Below are 17,722 nucleotides of genomic sequence, written 5' to 3'. Positions count from 1 at the left end.
GGTACTGGAGGAGCCTGCGGCATGGTGCAGCAGGGGAGCCTGCACACTGAGTTCAGCAGGGATTGCGCGCACGCACGCACGCACGCACACACACACACACACATACACACAGTGGAACAGTGGGAGTGGCCTCCACATGTTGGAGCATTATAGGGGGCCCTGTTCACACGTAGTGCAGCTAGGGCTGGGGGAAGAGCACTCACACAGTGACAGCCCAGAGTACCCTTGGCTTGCACTACTGTGACCCACGTCACATGGGGCCCTTGCTTACATGGCCTGCACAAGGTATGATCCCTAGCTACTGAGAAGCTGTTTCTCTGTTGTATGGGATCATGTATTAAAGACAGTGTAATAATGTATATGCAAAGGGGAAAACCTTCATTCTGCTATTTCCTCTCTTTTAAGTACCATATTTTTTTGCATACCACATGCACCTTTTCCCCAAAAAAACATTATAAGTGAGGAAAAATGGTAACAACCGTTTCTGCTGCTTAAAGTTTCTACCACACAAACATAAACAACTCATGCCTCCTGAGGCTGGGGGGGCACAGTGACCACCCGCAGGCGGCAGCAGCGGGGGCATGGTGGTAGCAATCAGGGATTGCCCACAGGCAGCCGCGGTGATGTCGGCAGCGAGGGTGGGCCAAGCAGGGACCACTCACAGGTGCCCATGGGGCGGAGGGAAGTAGCAAGCAGCAACCACCTGTAGATGCCAGCAGCAGCGTCGACAGCAGCCAACCATCGGGGGAGCATATACCGCCCCCCCACGTGCTGCCCCTATGCATCACCTATACAGACAAAAGTGAAAGTAAAACCTGCAAGTGATCCACAGAGAGCAAAAAAATTAGTAGGCTCAGTTCCCTAGCTGCTGCTGCTCAGTTACTTACTACAAGGAAAGATCTGTTTTTTCTTCATTCTGCCTTCCAAAACATGGTGTGCATCTTATTCCAGGGCATGTGTATGCAAGAAAATACAGTATTTGACTCTGAAATCTGAATAGTGTTCTTGTAGTACAGTGGCAGAGGTAATCTCTTTTATTAGACCAACTAGATTTTTGCACATTTCTTTAATTTAAAATTTTAATTCAATTTGTAAAAATCTAGTTGGTCTAATAAAAGAGATCACCTCTACCACAAGTCCTGATTGCTTTTGCCTCTAGACCAATATGACTACAACCTGGATACCTTGTAGTACAGTATTTTTTATGCACTTTCCAAGATTTCTTTTAAAAAGAAAAGGAACAAACACAGAAATTCTAACAAGTTGCATCATATTTATGTTCACATGCTGCACTGGCAGACTGAAATTTTGGATCCACAGTGCAGATCTCTGTCACTTGAGTTTATGGAGTTACTCAGAGTATGAATAGGACTACACAGGAATAGGCCACTTTGCCAGGGGGCTTCATGGATGTTTATGGACTATGGGGGAATACTGAGACCCAGGAGTCTGGGGTACCATCCCAGATGTAGGAGGAAGGGAGGCACAGATTCTTCTGCCCATTATCTCCCGTCTTGATACCTTCTACCAGAACCAACCTGCTCCTAAGTTTTGTTTCTTCCCCAGCCCTGACTCCTTGTCCCCATCTTCACTCCTCAGGCTTCTCATCGCAAGCCAAATTTCCCTGACTAAACACTCCTAAATTCACCCCTTTCAGCAACTTGTGCGGTCTGTTTCTCCCCTCCCCATGCTAGCTCCTAGTTACAATTTCAGTTTCTGGCCTTTTCATCCAATCTCACTCCTCCTACCGTACCTCATCCAGTTTCCCTCTTCTCTAGGTCCAATGAATGTCTCCTAGCAAGGCATCTTGTCTAGATTTATAGACTCCAAAAGGTGGAGTATCCACCATTTCCATTGATCGTTGGTTCAAATTGTTTTTCACCCTCATTTTTTTGTGCTTTACAAGAAAGAACTGGGGCTCTTAAGTCATTTTGATGCTTACAACAAATGTATCCTGAATGAAATGATGAGACCCTCCTTTGTCTAGTCTTATTTACCAAAGAAAAAGAAACAAAACTAACACATGCACACAGGCAATATACAAATCTTTCTCTCTCTCACACACACACGCACGGGGCAGCAGGTTGTTGCTTTATTTACATGTAAGAGCTAGGCACAACTATGAAGCTGTGTATAGTTGTTATAATCACACTGAAATTAGGAAGCAAAGCCTGGGTGTGGAAGAAACCATAAATATTAGTACAGGAACCAAAAAAGATAAGGTTACAACAGATTACTGAGTCAATAGGGCTCGTATTCCTCCCTACAGCTATAGAACCTAGATGCTTTGGTTATTTGTACTTAATAAAAAAAACAACCTGTATTTTTGGTTGAGGAGAGAAGTCAATGCCCCATACTCAAATCACAGATATTATTGTTTTTTGGAGGCATTTTCAGTTGGAAGCAGAGGAGAAGCAGCAGCCTCTGTGGGTGCATCTACATGTGCCTATTAATGCACAGTAATACTCTCTGGAGCTTCTTGCTGCCAGGCACATATCTGCACATTCACTTGAGATTGCAGCATGTTGAGCCAGGGTGGAGGAACCCTGACTGGCAGGGGGCCCTAGTGGTCAGCCTGCCAGCCTGGAACTGTTTTCCCCCAGCTCAGCATGCTACAGAGGGACTGGGTGGGGCAAAAGGGTGCTTCAGTGCAGGGCTAGCCAGCAGGCAGCCCCACAGCAAAGCACCCTCATGTCCCAGCCAGCCCCTCCAGCATCTACACATGAGCTACTGTAGAGGGTTTTTTACAAGTACTATCCTGCTGCAGAGTAAATTAATTTACTCCAGCCAAATAGGGGCACACAGGTAGATGCCAAAAAGTTTACTGTGCAGCCAATTAGTCCACTATGTCTCATGCAGATGTACCCTGTTAGAACTAGGAAGGGGAGCCTGCCTATCCAGATGGCTGTTGCTCACAGCAGAATGAGTCAAAAGGGTTTATAGAACAGCTAAGGTCACTCTCTCTTCTTTGTTAGGCTTTGTTAGTCCAGCAACATATGTGTGAAGCAGACAGGAGGTTTTGTGTTTCTCTGGGTCTGGAGTGAGAACTGTATTTAAATTTTAATGTTATGTGTAAACATACCCAAGCTTAGTGTCCTGGACCAAGATAACCTCTCTTCCATCTGGGAAGGAAATAGGAAGCTCTTATTCATCATACCCACTGACATAAGACACGGACAAGATTGCACAGATAAGACACAGGTTCCACAAACCTATCCCACCAGCAAAGGAGTGCTAGAGGGCAGCTTGGGAGTGCGAGGTACAATTTAGGACACACCTCTACAGATACAGGAACACATAACCATCCAGAAAGGTTTTTCTTTTTAAAAATCTGTTCATATTTCACATTCCCACAAAAATATCTTTAACATAGATTTAAGGCAGCTGAAGTAATTAATTTACCCTTGTTGCAAAATATATATGGCATCAGCAATAAAAAACAATAATTTAAAATGCAAGAAATGCTGAGTCACACCAATGCTCACAGACGCCAGGCAGGTAGCTGGAGTGCACTTTTCTATGCTGTATTGCTGCACCACCATTTACTGTGTTGTTGCTCACATCTGCTTCTGGCTTATTGCTTTGGTCATTGCTTTTTTGGTGTCTATTTTGACACTCCCATCTGCCTTGCTGAGGGTGCTGGAGTAGCTGTAAATATACCCAGCTAGAATCCTCTGCTGTACCCTAGCTAGCTTCAGGCGCAGTTAGGACTGGGATGGACGGGAATGTTTCATCAAGCTCTCTGCCTTACACAGCTTCTCAGCATCTCTCCAAAACTGGATATAACTGAACACCAGCAGCCTCTGACTTCGCTTCCATTGTGTTGTCTTCTACGCCTGCCTCAGCTCCTAAGGAAGCCTGGCTGCTACGCTCTCATCTATGTCAGCAGTTGTATCAACCCTATTTCCGCTTGGCCCATGGGTCTCAGAAATGAGTAAGGACAACACACCCAAAAGGCTGCACAGTGGATGACACATGGTGAGATTCCATTATTTTGATATTTTCAAAAGATCCTAAAGTGGGTGGCCTGTTTCTGCCACTGCAGGCACTTCCAGGTCTGAGATCCAGCCACCGTGCTCCCACCCTGAGCACAAGTCATTGAACCAGCAGGCAGAAAGGAGATAAGCACCTCCTCCTTACAGAGCTGCATTGGAAATACAACCAAACAGAGCAGTGAGAGGTAGGAACATGCATTTCGGAGGAAAAAGATCTTGACCTGCTGCAGAACCTATGCACAGGGGTGCTGAATAGATGTAAACCCCCACAGACTGAAGAGTCTCTCCAGGCCCCTCCATAGTGCTGGGTCTTGTCCTTGGGCACACCCAAACCTCTCCACTCAAAATCCTTACTTACAAGTTTCAGAAAGTGAAGGTAACAGCCCTGGAAGGAACAAGCAACCTACACTCACTCCATGCTTTTATCTGTACAATGCTGTACATTGTAAGCAAGAACAGGCAGGAGAGGAAAAGAAAACAAGAGGGTAGGAAGCAGATATGATCATTGATGCTATACACATTCTTCACTTGTCCTGTGGGATTTCCTCAAGTGACGTTAGTTTGTTTATATTGCTTGCTTTGCGCTTTGGTCTGCCTTGATTTGGTTAGGTTTATTATTATCTTCAGTTTGGTTTGTATGTTTTGGTGTTTCAAAAAATACTTAATATATTGTTTGCAGTCAACTGGTCTGATCATAGACTTGTTAGGTGATTCATATTTTTGAGTTTAATAATGCTCCTTCTTGTTTGAAACCATGACTTTTGTCTGCTAAATCCATTTGCAAAAAAAGATTTTAATGAAGTAGAACAACAGAGGAAGCAATCTACACAGTCCACCACATTGACAGTCCATTAGCCCACAGGAGCTAGCCTGGAAAGGCACACCTACATGGATACATAATTCATCAGATAAAGCAACATTTTATCTACCTACAACAGCCTCTGCATGTCATTAGGGACAAAATGTCCCATGCACATTGGTGTCCACTTCTTAAAGACATTCACAGAATGGTTACAGCTGGCCCAGCCCTGCTGTATGTCAGTAACGCATAAAATAACATGAAACAACAGTCTGGAGGACCCCTGCTTCATTTGTTACAGAAATTAGAAGGTGTGTAGTGAATAAGGAGGGATGTTGCAGCAAGAAAAAGAATGGTCTCATCATGGTTAAAGCAAGTTCAAAGCTGTCCTGGAAAAGAGGGTTCTACCCCTGCTTCTGCAACAGAGTTTTTTGTGTGGTGCTAGTCAAGTCTCTTAAACTAGTCAAGTAAATCTGTTGCTCACTAATCCTTGTTTTCTGGATGCCTGGTTTGAGATCCTGCAGTCCAATTTACAGACCAGACAGGCTAAACATTCACAGCTGCAAACAGATTTGACCAGATAAAATGGTATGTCAGGCTACATGTTCTAAACAGTCAGGGCCTTGGTGTCTCAAACCTAGCTCTCAGAATTCATAATTTTGACCTAAATCTTAGTACCTCAGTTTCTTAACTATTAAATTGGGATAACAGCAGACTCTCACCTCAGAGCAGTGTTATGAAGCTAAATTTAATTTTCTGTGAAGCACCGAGATGTTATGTAATGATGAGCACCGTAGAAAAAAAATCCAAGGAAGTTAATAATCCATTAAGAGTGTTCAGCAAATAAGGCTTAAGACCACATATTAAACAAGGAAAAGAAAACAAAATCCTGAATATCTGCTTATTAAGTGAACACTGTCTACTTTGTGCACTGAATGCATATAAAAGAGCTACTGCAATCTAAAGGTCACAGCCAGGTTGGGCCCCATTATGGTAGGCACTGTTCAAATTCCACAGTGTTTATAGCCTACATGACAATGTAGGTTGCCTAAAGAAAAAAAACTGATACTTAAAGGCTCATAATATAAAGGATTTATAGTACAAGTCAGGTTAGAAAGTCTAGCCATTTCTCAAAATTTCACCCTAAATGAAAATGCATGTGAAAGCCTCCTTCATATTGTATGTTTAGCTAATGAAAGGAACCCAAACTAACCCACATACTAACACAAAAGCATCTTATATCTGTTTGTTCTATCAATGCAAATGAATGCCTATAAGCACTGTATACTGTGTACCATCAGTATGTGAACACATACTTTTACACATGGCACAGCATATATGTGCACCTCTTCCCATTGAGCAATATACCTTTCTAAAACAGACGCACAGAGTTTTGTGCACACAAGATGTGCATACTTGTACACACACACACACACACACACACACAGGCATCTGCAAGGCTGGATAGGTTAGAACAGCTCGCTCTCAGGGTGCCTTTGCAAATTGCTGACGTCACAAAGGTGTCAACTGGCAACCAGTGTGACATGCAGATGTTCAAGCAGCTCCTCTTTACTTTCAAGTGTAGAAAGGGGCTGAGTTCAGTCTAAGCTTGCAAGTAGGCAATCTGCCAGGGCGCTGCGTGAGCGAGGGATACAAAGAGCTTCCAAGCAGCCCTGCAGCTCAACTCTTCTTCTGTTTTTATTGTGATGAAAAAATTGCTTGCACAGGGCTTCTGCTTTGCAGCTCTTCGGAGCCTCTCATTGCAACATTCTCTGAAGAGCTGAAAAAGCATAGAGGAAGCACAGCAGCGGAGGTATCATATCATGTCCTCTTCTAATGGCCTCAGGTCCCTGAGGCAGGTGTTTCTTTTTGGAATAGTATTGGCATCCAAGGTCCTGAGCTGTCCACCAAACTGCACTTGTCAGTACCTGGAAGTGAACTGCACAGGAAAGCAGCTGCAGGAGTACCCCCTGACCATTCCACTGGACACAAGACAGCTAATTCTGGCTACCAACAACATCTCCTATCTGCCCTCTGTGGAGCTGAACTTCCTAACTGACTTGGTCTACCTGGACTGCAGGGAGAACCACATTGGGGACGACCTGGGTTTCACCTTCATCAGTGTCGTCAAGCTTGTGTACTTGGACCTGAGCGCCAACAACCTCACACGTGTCACTTTTACCAGTTTCTCTCAACTCACCAACCTGGTGGTGCTGAAACTCTCGGACAACCCAAATTTGGTGGAGATTGAGAAGGATTCCTTTGCCAATAACAGCTGGCTGAGGCACCTGGATGTGAGCAGAACAGGCTTAACTTTCTTGGATACCAGCACAGTCAGTGATCTGCCCAATCTGAAGTCCCTGGGTCTAAGTGGAAACCCTTGGAACTGTAGCTGCTCTTTCTTGGAATTCAGTATCTGGATAAAAGAGAGCGGCCTTAATTTCCCAGGTGAGGGTTTTGTGAGCTTAGACATCTTTCAGCCCACACATCCTAAGGTTTGGGTGGAAGTGAGCAGAGCTTTCTGTTTTCTCTGTTGTGTCACTATTATTCTTGTGCATTCTGGGCCAGATACTTAGTTGGTGTAAATTAGCATAAGTCCATAGAAGTTAATGGAGCTATCTGAACAGACATCAGCTGTGGATCTGGCCTTTTGAGTGTCACAATATACAACCCACAAACACATACAAGAGTACATATGCTGCAAAAACACTGCTGTATACACATATGTGCACGCATACACACACACACCATCAACAACTATTTTTAAATGATAAGAAACAAGCAGATGGTGACTTGGGTAAAATTCTGCCTTTAGCTTCAGTTGAGGCCATTGTGACTGAAACTTGTAGAGGTCTGTGATCAAGTTCAGTGTCATATGTCTATCCTGCTGCACTTAGCCACAGGCAGCACTTTCTGCATAAGCAAAGCTACTACTCTGAATGTCCTGACTTTTCTAGGTCACCTCCTATAGTATAGTTTCTTGACTGGTGGCATTATATTGTTTTATCTTTAAGAACTCCCAGTGAAAATGCATGATAGACCATTATTGTAGCCTTAGTGCCTCTCACACCTTTTCCAACACAGCTCAGCCTTGACCCTGTCACACTCCAACCCTAAGCTCCCCACTGTATTACCAGTGTAGCTGTACCATAACCTGTAGGAGCCAGTGTTATTCCATATCTGGGTGTCTCTCTTTGAATAAAGAGACTCACTTGGGCCATTGTATGACAAATTTGTTCTATGCACAAACAGACAAGTGGCTGAAACCAAATCAATTTTTTTTCCTTTTGGACCTTCATTGGGACAGGATGCTGCGGATGAAATTTTGCCCTTATTGAAGTCAATGAGTGTTTTGCTACCAATTTCAGTGGGGCTATGATTCCACCTAGAATCATTTCTGTTACATGGGAAGTATAGGTAATGCAGTATTTTCCTTAACATCAAGGAGCTGCTCTGCTGGTGCTCTAGGTGCACACTATTCCTGCATTCACGCACACCCACCATTATCACAGCCCTTCTCTCTTATTCCTTATATTGCTAAAAGCAGATACACTTTATATAATATACAATATTAATGCCCTGATCAAAAGCTCACAGGATTAAATGAACTTTCTTTTACTAACTTCAGTGGACTTTGGATCAGGCCCTAAGTGAGAAGAGAAACGCACCATCTAAAACAATGTGAAGGCTCTCCATGCAGTTAACATTGTAAGGTTCTGTATGGTTCTCTCTCTTTTGGAAGGATTCTAGCACAAATTGACATAATTTACAAAAAAGCCCCCAAACAAGAAAAACATGAGCATGTGTTTAAGTCCCACTAACCTAAAAAAATGCAAAACCACTTGCTTAAGAGCTGTTCTGGATCACTGTGCCTTTCAGAAGATTATTTCTTTCTTATGTCAGCAGGAATATCAAAATCTGGCTGTTTTCTTTCTGCATCAGAGGATTCTATAGTTGGGTTGAAGCTGCTGATTATTAACAGGGCAGAACAGATCCAATTAATTTCTTAGAACAGTATATCTCAGAACTGATTGAAAGGTACACTGGATTTTCTATACCTGAAAGTCATCCCCAAGCCTAAAGATAAAAGGGTTGATCCTAAATAATCCACAGTATTTAGGACTCTACCAAACAAGAAATGACTCGCGCAAAAAAAGTTAGGCTAAAACCTGCAGTGAACAAAGGAAGAGGAGGAGGAGAAGGAAAGAAAGGAAGTCAAAGGCAGGTATTCCCGTAGGGCAAAACACAGGTTATTTGAGTACCCCAGCTATGTCTTCTGTAAATTTTTTTGGAGAAAAAAAATACTTTTTATTTGAACATAGGGCTATAGACAACTATGGAACTGTGTAAAGAAAAATACTTGTATACAAAATATCATGGATGGCAGAGGAGGAGTGAAAGAAAGCATGGGCATTACTGTACAAGGTTGTAGATGATGACTGACTGAGTGCTCAGATCCCCGTGCTACTGCTCTGAGAACTTGCGGTCAGTCCCTCTCTCCAACTAGACTGCATGTGTGCATTGGATGTGTGTATTGGAGACATTCTGGGAAAGAGAAGCAGCAGCTTCTGGTAAAAGTATGGAGGAAGGAGTTTCCCTTTTAGCATCATGAATGCTGCTCCTAGGTGGTAGATGGGGTGAATGAGCCATTTAAAGAAAGGGCCGAAGGGTTACGAGCCAGCCAAGGCAGCTCTAATTTGCTTCTGTCAGGCTTTGCTACCTTCTAGCAACACATTGTGTGTAAAACAAACAGGAGACTTTGTGATTCCCCAGGCCTTGCGCGAGCACTGCAATTAAATTTTAATGCTGCATGTAAACGTATCTGGGCTGAGTGCCTTGGACAAAGATCACCTGTTTTCTAGTATGCAAGGAAATAAGAAGCTCCCTGTTTATGTTAGCCACTGCCACAGACAGACAAGATGGCAAAGATGAGATGGATATTTCATGGTATGAAGCCATTCCACTGAATAAAGGGGAATGGAGGTTATCTGCAGTCTAGGGACAAAGCAGAGTGCCCAGTTTCACACCCACCTATCCCTAGGTTTAAAACAAAAACTAAACAAACAACATACTGATGCCTTTTATAATCATAACTAAGCATCAGCAAGTATGCAGAGCTGGGACCAAGTTCTAGTTGAAAAACTGAAATATCCCAAGTTTGGGGATGCTTGAGCTCATCCAGAATTTAATCCAGATCCAAAAATAAGAGTACACTTATTATCATGCCTAGCTTTTTGTTATTAGGGACAGTTGCATGAAGACCACTATAGCATAGTTACAGGGTGCAACTGGGACACAACCCCCCAGTGCCAATTCTGCAGGTTCAGGGTAGGGAGTATGCATGAAAATAGCAGCTACTGTCTATACCTCTGGAAGCCAGAGTCACTGTTACTTAATTCACCATATCCTTGCCCATGTTGCAAATGCATCATGTTAGGCAACAGGATCAGTTCACGAGTGTTTATGTAGCAGGATCTGGCCCTCAAAAGATGATTGTGATACCCCCTAGGACAGGAACAGCTAGGCCACTATCTCGGGGGCCTCAGGGTACCCACCTTTTTCTGCCTGACTTGTCACACACTGATGGAAGTTACAGTCTTTAGGGAGGCTGCCCCCAGGGCCCTGAAATAAGCCTGAGTTCACTCTACCACTTTATGCCCAGCTGGCACCAGTCCCTCAAACACTAAATTGCCTTAGGGGCATTGTGGCTTCCAGCCTCTACCATGCCTATGCTCATGTCTTATGCTTCACCAGCCTGTATAGGCTCTAGCCCTCTTGGCCTTAGCCAGAGCAGCCAATGGGCTACAAACTTCTAACCTAGGCCTGCTTGCTCCAGCCCAGTTTCAGAGGTCTCAGCCTGCCAGCATCTTGCTTGTAGTCAAGCCTTGGCCCTAACACAGTTCACTCCCCCTACCCCTTAGCAAGGCTGGGCACCTACTGTTCTAGGCACTCTGTTAGGTGGCTTCCAATCCACCCCTAGAACCACAACCCAGTCCTCTGTATAAACTAAAACCAAAATACCAGCAATCTGCTTCAAATGAAACTTACAAGGGCCCTTTGAGTCATCAAACAGCTGCAGAAACCCCCTCCCCTCACATTATTTGTCTCTCCTAGCCCACACTGTACCTCCAGTGTTTGCTCCCTAGCAGCTTAGGCTACAAGAAGCTCTTCACGTCATAAAACTCAAAGAGCAGTACTAAACCCTGTGCCTCAGAGACCCAGGTCTATATTCCCTAAGCTCTTCCTTCTCACTGGCCACACGTTCCCCTGACTGCCCACAGGTGTGCTCCCTAGGCCTACTGAGCACCTTCCTGTTGGTCTCCTGGCTCAGCTGGAGTTGTTTCCCTTCTAACTACCTGGATCTCTGTCCTATTCCTCTGCAGCCTGCTACCAGGCAGTTATTTGCAGCCCTTTAGCTCCCTAGCTGCCTGCTGCTGCCTGCTCCTGCCTTTAGACCTTGTATGTTATAGTCTCCACCTTAAAGTAACAGAAGCCTCTGGCTCCTTGTTACAGACGCTAACATAAGATAGAATGGTCTTGTTTAAAAATGTGTTGACTTCTCTAATTACCCCCAAGGTCTTCCTACCATTAGCCATCAACAGCTAATGTTAATTACCCTTTTCTACAGCAAAGGCATAACTGGGTTTAACAAAGTGTCACTTGAATCTATTAACACATTTGCATAATAGTGCTTTTTCTTTTCCTGATACAAACAAAGTTTCAGCATTCTTGACCCAGGGGGTCCCAAGGGATTCTGATTCTAGGCGTGGAACATGCAGCAGAAACAGGTGAAATAACAATGATCTGGGCCACAATTTTAAAACGTTGGGTGCAAAAGTAGGATTGTGAGGCTAATGCATTCCTTTGGTATGTGAGAGAACTGGTGTCTGTCCCTGGCCATTACAGACGAATACAAAAAACCCTTTGCAGATCAGGCTACTTGTCTATTTACAGACTTACCTCAAGCCTGGCAGCTTGCTTATACCAGCATTTTCAAAACTGATGATAAAGATGTTTCCTGTGTTCAGTACTTCAGGCACATGGGCCCCAAGTCTTTCCAGCCACTATTGAAAAAAATAAGCATTTGTACCTATTTTTAAGGCTCAGATGCTACTGTGATAATGAATAAAGAAAAAGTCCAATAGGAAAGTAGTAATTCCCTTGACCAGAGTTTGCCTGGTGTTCATTAGTTAAATCATGGAGCCACAGACAGAGACTAAAATGTATATCAGCCAGTTGTCTCATTTCCTGAGTACCAAGTATCTGATACCCTGAAGCCCAACAAACCTGACTTGATGTTAGCAGTAAATACTCCTGTTATGCTTTATTTCTATAAAGTCAGACCCCTCATTTGGATGGCAGCTCTATTGTGCTGGATGATGGATAAACTTGAAAAGAATACTTTCCTTTCCAAACTTAACAGTCCTTGAATGAAGAGCGGGAGTTGGCTTTTTTATGGCATATATTAATAGTACAGCTAAAGCAGTACTATTTTAATCAAGCTGAATATGATGATGAGCTAACCTTACCTGCTTGCTTCCCATTCTGAAATTCTCTCTCAGAAGTTAAGGTTGTCTCCCTTTCCTTCTCCATCATTTAGCAGTATTCCCCTCCTATCTTGCATTGGCCCTAAGAGCCATTGCCTTTTACAAACTTGTATGGGACGCCTATGCTATGAAAGAGCTGGTCTAAGAAAATAGGCCTTTGGAATCTGCTAAATACTGAGTCATGTTTTCTGTGTATGATCACCCATAAAGCATCTACAGGGGAAGATATTCTGGCATCCGCTAAGGGGTCACTTATTCTGGTATAACCTAAGAGCTGTTAATACAGGGGTGGGCAAAATGTGACCCGGGGGCCAGATGCAGCCCACCAGGCCATTCTATCCAGCCCGCAGGGCCCCTAAAAAATGTAGAAAATTAATATTTATCTGCCCTGGGCTGCCTGTCATGTGGCCCTCGATGGCTTGCCAAAACTCAGTAAGCAGCCCTCTTCCCAAAATAATTGCCTGCCTGTGTGTTAATACTATAAGTATGCCAGTATAGCTATGTCAGCTCTGCTCCCAACTAGAGATAAGGCATATACCAGCACCTAGAGCTTTTCTGCCAGCACAGTTAACACCGTCTTTCCAAACAACATTAGCTAAGCTAGCTGAAGCGCCATAGTTGTATCCATATTGAGAATTTTGCCGGCAAAGTTAGTTTTACCTGTGGGTGTGATCCTTTCATAGTCCCTAGCCAATGTAGTTGTGTCAGCAAAAATCTGTAGTGTACATCGAACTTAAGGGTTGACTCTTTTATTCCAATATCAGCATACCTTTCTGTGGGTATGGATGGACATGCTAGTTACTGCATTGGGGTTTAAGCTACTACAGTTTAGTTTCCACTTCCTGGGGGTTAAGAACAATTATTTCACACCATCTGATGTATAGCAAATCTTTGTCCCTTACCTCACAGTGACTATTTAGTTTACCTATACCCTAAGAGCACCCACTCAGGAAGCTATAGCAGGAGAGCTATAATGGTGTATCTATATAATTATATTGGTGTAACTGGTTAAACTTTCCTATGTAGGCAAGGCCTGGGAAATGATTCTGGTGATCTGACTGTCACTGGCATCCCTATTGGCAAGTTCAGGGGGAGATGTCTCTGCCAGTTTAGAGAAGGTTTTCTATTTTTTCAGTCTAGCTCTTTAGAAAACTTATTTATTTTTCTAATTTGCCTCTGGACTCTTATTTACTATTACTCAAGGCACAGACAAGAGAGTGTTGCTCCTGTGTTTCTTCTGCAGATGCTGAGAACATCTCCTGCTACAGCCCATCAGAGCTACGTGGCTGGCCAGTGCCTGATGTGGAGACACAACTCCACTACATATGTCTCACCCACTTATACCAGTGGGACTATATCTTCCTGGGTCTAGTTGGCTTCTGCATATTCTCTGCTGGCACTCTTGCAGCCTGGCTGGCTGGCATTTGTGCAGTGTTATACGAATTCCACACAGCTACAGGGGAAGACGATGCAGATGAAGAGGAAGAGGAAGAGGCATCCACTTATCACTGACCTTTGAAGTCCTTGTGAAAGCCTCTGCTAGCTGTACATTTACTTTGGTCCCTCTCTCCCTTTCCCAACCTCACCTCCCTCTCCAGATGTGATTTTTGTAAACCAAAATATAATTGAAAGAATACAAAATCCTTGTACTCCAGTTTCACTGTCTTTTGGGGAATTTTTTCCTTTCCCTTTATTTTCTCCAAAAGTCCTTTCACCACCTGGGCTTGGAATATTGGCAGATTATTTGAAGCTAACCAGCCAGGTGAATACTATTTGTTATTTACTGCATGCCCCAGAGTGCTGAGGCACCTTGCTGAACCTGTAAAAAAAAGTCATGAACAAAGATATTCAGAATAGAAGCCTAAAGCCAGGCTCCTAAGTTCACGTTTAGGCTTCTAAACTAAATTCTTGATTTTCAAAAATGCCAAGCTCCCAGCAGCTCCAGCTGAAGTCAGTGGGAGTTGCTCATCACTTACGACTGTGGAAAATCTCATCATTTACTTAGGAGCCTAAATATATATTTAGCCTACCAACATTTACGTTCCTGTTTCTGAAAATTTTATCTAGGGCCTCTGCCCCATAGAGCCCTACATATAAATACCATCATTAAAAGATATACAAATTATACCCAAAATGATACTATAGGTGAAGCAGCCAAACGTTTGATGCAGTTTTACACAGAATGACCTCTATAGCTGAAAAATCAGAATAAAATGTCCACACAACATTTTTCCTGGTATAATTAAATTGGTTTGAAATCACACTTCTAAGGATATGGACATATGATTTACTGCAGGAGGAAAAGGGGAACAGAACTTTCCTGTATGTATCAACTGCTCTGCGATAATTGCTCATATGTACACTTATCCTACAGTGGATAAAAGGTAAACTATGATGTACCCACTTCACACACATGGGTATTTACCAAAGAGCAGGTGACATGGTGAAGCTCTCACCCTTTTAGCCTGTAGCAAATTATTCATATGAACATACCCTCAGTACAGTTTTCTCATATAGAGAAGGCCCAAGAGAGCTTTCACTATCAAACAAAAGCCATCACCATCAGACAACTGCTCCTAGAAATCAGAGGTGGCCTACCAAATTGTGAAGAAACCCTGTAGACTCACAGACCTGGTGAAGACCTTTGCAGGCATTTTCTCAGCTACTTGGGATGAAGGCCCTGATCCAGCAAAGCACTTCAAAGTTTAACCTCAAACACTTGAGTAAAATCCTAGTCGGAAAGGATCTCAAGGATCATTTGGTTCAACCATCTCCACAGATGCTATTCCTAAACTATCCCAGAGAGATGCCTATGTAGCCACTTCTTGGAAATCTCTTGGAAGAGTCTCTGTAACTCCTAATGTAAAACATATAACAAAGTTAATAGTAAAGTTAAGCCCAAATTGAAGTGTTTGCTGAATTAGAGCTTTAAAGAGAAGAGGTTCTGAATCCTCAGTTTGAGTTTTGCTCCCCTCCCCACAGCATGTCTCCTACCTAAGACAAGGCGAGGGGTTGTCAGTTCACGAGATGGCAGAGTTAATCTGCAGAGCACTCTGCCAGCAGAAGTCCCTTGGGCATTTTTGGCTGGTTTACGACCACTTCACGTTGCTTGAGATCTTAGAGAACCAGAAAATCCAGCCCCCAAACTCTTAACTCAGATGCCACAGCACAGCTAGAATTTGTTAATGTTCAAAAATATTGGTTACATGCAATTAAATGACTCTTGCAAATAATGGGTGTTGTGATACCAAATACTCCAGAGTTATGCATACAGAGCGTAATGGATGTGAAATGTATAGAAATAAGATCCTCTGTATCCCTAGCACAGCTAATTGCCAAGAGAAGAATCATCTTACACTGAATGAATGCAGCAATTCCATGTGTGAAACACTGGCTTCTTGATCTGATGTCAGCTGCATCTGTTGAAGAAAAAGGACAAACAGGAGAATACTTCAGCAAGCCTGGTCCAAATGCACATCATCTCACAGGAACTGGACACTGGCATTTGTTTAGATAGAATGTAAAACTGGCTATTGAGCCTTTGCCTGAAACTAATACAAAAGAATCTTAAATTTAATTCCATGGACAGAAGAGACTATGATGAACTGCACACACTGTAATAGAATAAATCCAGTCCTAAGAATGCAAACAACGCTTCAGATGAATGTTGGGAAAACTGTCTGGATCTTAGTTTTCAAGCGTGATTTTGAGGACCTCCATTTTTGGGCACCCATTTTAAGACATCTTAAACAGGCCCAATTTAAAAAAATTTTTTTTTGGAAATAAGGCTCTTTGAAGTGTCTCAAATTGGGCACCCCAAAACAGGATTCCAAAATCACTAGCGACTAATTATGAAATCACATATGATGGTTTTGACTAGTCATACTGTTCTGGATTGAGGTGAAAGATGTCCTATGTAAATTCACAGGACTCCAAATTCCAGTCCACCCAGCCATTCCCCCCTAGGAATGTATCCACATATACTTTTGATGAACATTTATCAAGACTTCTGAAGACATCTTATAAATGGTACCCAAAAGTGTTCTTGGTCATGACAGGAAGAGGAAGAAAAACCCATCTACTAGTGATGAATAGAGTCATCAGGCCGGGTGCATTCTTATCATAGACAAACTCATTCAGCTTGACAGAAAATAGATGGGATTTAGAAGTACATGATCCCCTTCTTTATAAGACGTTTCACAATGCAAGATATAAAAGCTGTAGGCAACATTTTCTAAAAACTTCCACAATTAAATTTGACAGTCTGGGTATCTCAGGCATGCAGAATTTTTACAGATTGAATACAAATAGATGCTATATCTAAAGGTTGCAGATTTTCTCTTGGCAGCAGGCTGGGAAATATGGGTACTATTCAGAGTTCCCAGCCCAGATGGCAAGTCAACTCACTGAGAACTTCTCCATGGCTGATCTCCCTACAGAGGGAGATGTAATAAGACACCCAATAGCCGGCACCCAGGAAGTCTTCAGGACAGACAGAAGTCACACACTGTGATATGCTGGCCACATGCTTCATGGTTGTGAGGGGAAACTTCTGCATCTCCTTTAAAATCAAAACCATTGTTGAGCTGTAGCAGGGACCCAGAAATACAATGGCTGAGGCTGCTGTAGATGTGCAGCATGAAACCCAGGCAGAACAGAGGAAGTTTAATTCTGCAAAAAAGGAAAACCCCCTATTACCAAAAATGCCTTAAATGACATCCATAATCTTCATTACTGTCCTGTCACTCCATTATTTATCTGCTTTCCTTTGGGGTAGGTGTTCTGACCCATTTTCTTGGCTCCATAGTCCAGTACAATGCTTATCAGGAGGAGCACAGATTCCCCTAAGTCACTGAAATTCACAGCAAATACCTGCGCCAAATGAACATTTGGGGTGGGGGGTTGTGTTGGTGCCTGTAAGAGACACTATAAAGGGTAGTGTCTCTGGCCTGAGGGAAGGGGATCTTTGTGAGGAAATGACAGTTATCTGAAGGAGGAGCCCTGTGCACAGAGGGCTGTGGGTGATTGCAGGGGACGCTATATGCATGGACGTATCACAGCAATTACGGAGGGAGCTGTGTGCGTGACCCTGGTCGTGGAGGGTGTTAGGTGGGGTATGACAGTGACTGAGAAGGGTGCTGTCTGGGAGGTGTTGCCCCAGTTAGAGCAGTCCGTGGGTGTGTGGGTGGGTGGTGTGTAAGGGTGCTGCTTGGGGTGTCGCAGTGATTTGTGGGGTGCCACGTTGGTTATAGGGGTGCGGGGGTGTCACGAACCCCGCAGAGGTTGTCGTGCGGGGTCGGCGAGGGATATCAGTGCCCCTGGGGCGCTATGCGGGGTGTGGCGCGGGGCTGCGGGAGCCGCCGCTATGGCGGGCGGGGCGG

General features: G+C 43.6%; 1 protein-coding gene across 1 annotated transcript; it reads left to right on the top strand.

Annotated features, from left to right (window-relative positions):
• The first annotated feature begins 6,434 nt into the window (after positions 1-6,434).
• LRRC52 (leucine rich repeat containing 52) lies at positions 6,435-13,983 on the top strand. Its single transcript, XM_019528379.1, has 2 exons — positions 6,435-7,242; positions 13,585-13,983. Exons 1-2 carry the CDS (start codon positions 6,618-6,620, stop codon positions 13,851-13,853), a joined length of 894 nt encoding a protein of 297 aa, XP_019383924.1. The 5' UTR covers positions 6,435-6,617; the 3' UTR covers positions 13,854-13,983.
• Positions 13,984-17,722: the final 3,739 nt, after the last annotated feature.

The sequence above is a fragment of the Gavialis gangeticus genome, unplaced genomic scaffold, assembly GCF_001723915.1.
Source record: "Gavialis gangeticus isolate Ggan-Ray unplaced genomic scaffold, GavGan_comp1, whole genome shotgun sequence".
Classification (NCBI taxonomy): Eukaryota; Metazoa; Chordata; order Crocodylia; family Gavialidae; genus Gavialis; species Gavialis gangeticus.
This window is presented reverse-complemented; position numbering and strand designations above follow the sequence as displayed.

What these genes read in the sequence shown, in the direction of transcription:
- LRRC52 (XM_019528379.1), top strand. Translation starts at nt 6,618, where the DNA reads ATGTCCTCTTCTAATGGCCTCAGGTCCCTGAGGCAGGTGTTTCTTTTT. An exon ending in GAGCGGCCTTAATTTCCCAG is followed by an intron (nt 7,243 to 13,584) that starts GTGAGGGTTTTG and finishes TTTCTTCTGCAG; the next exon opens with ATGCTGAGAACATCTCCTGC.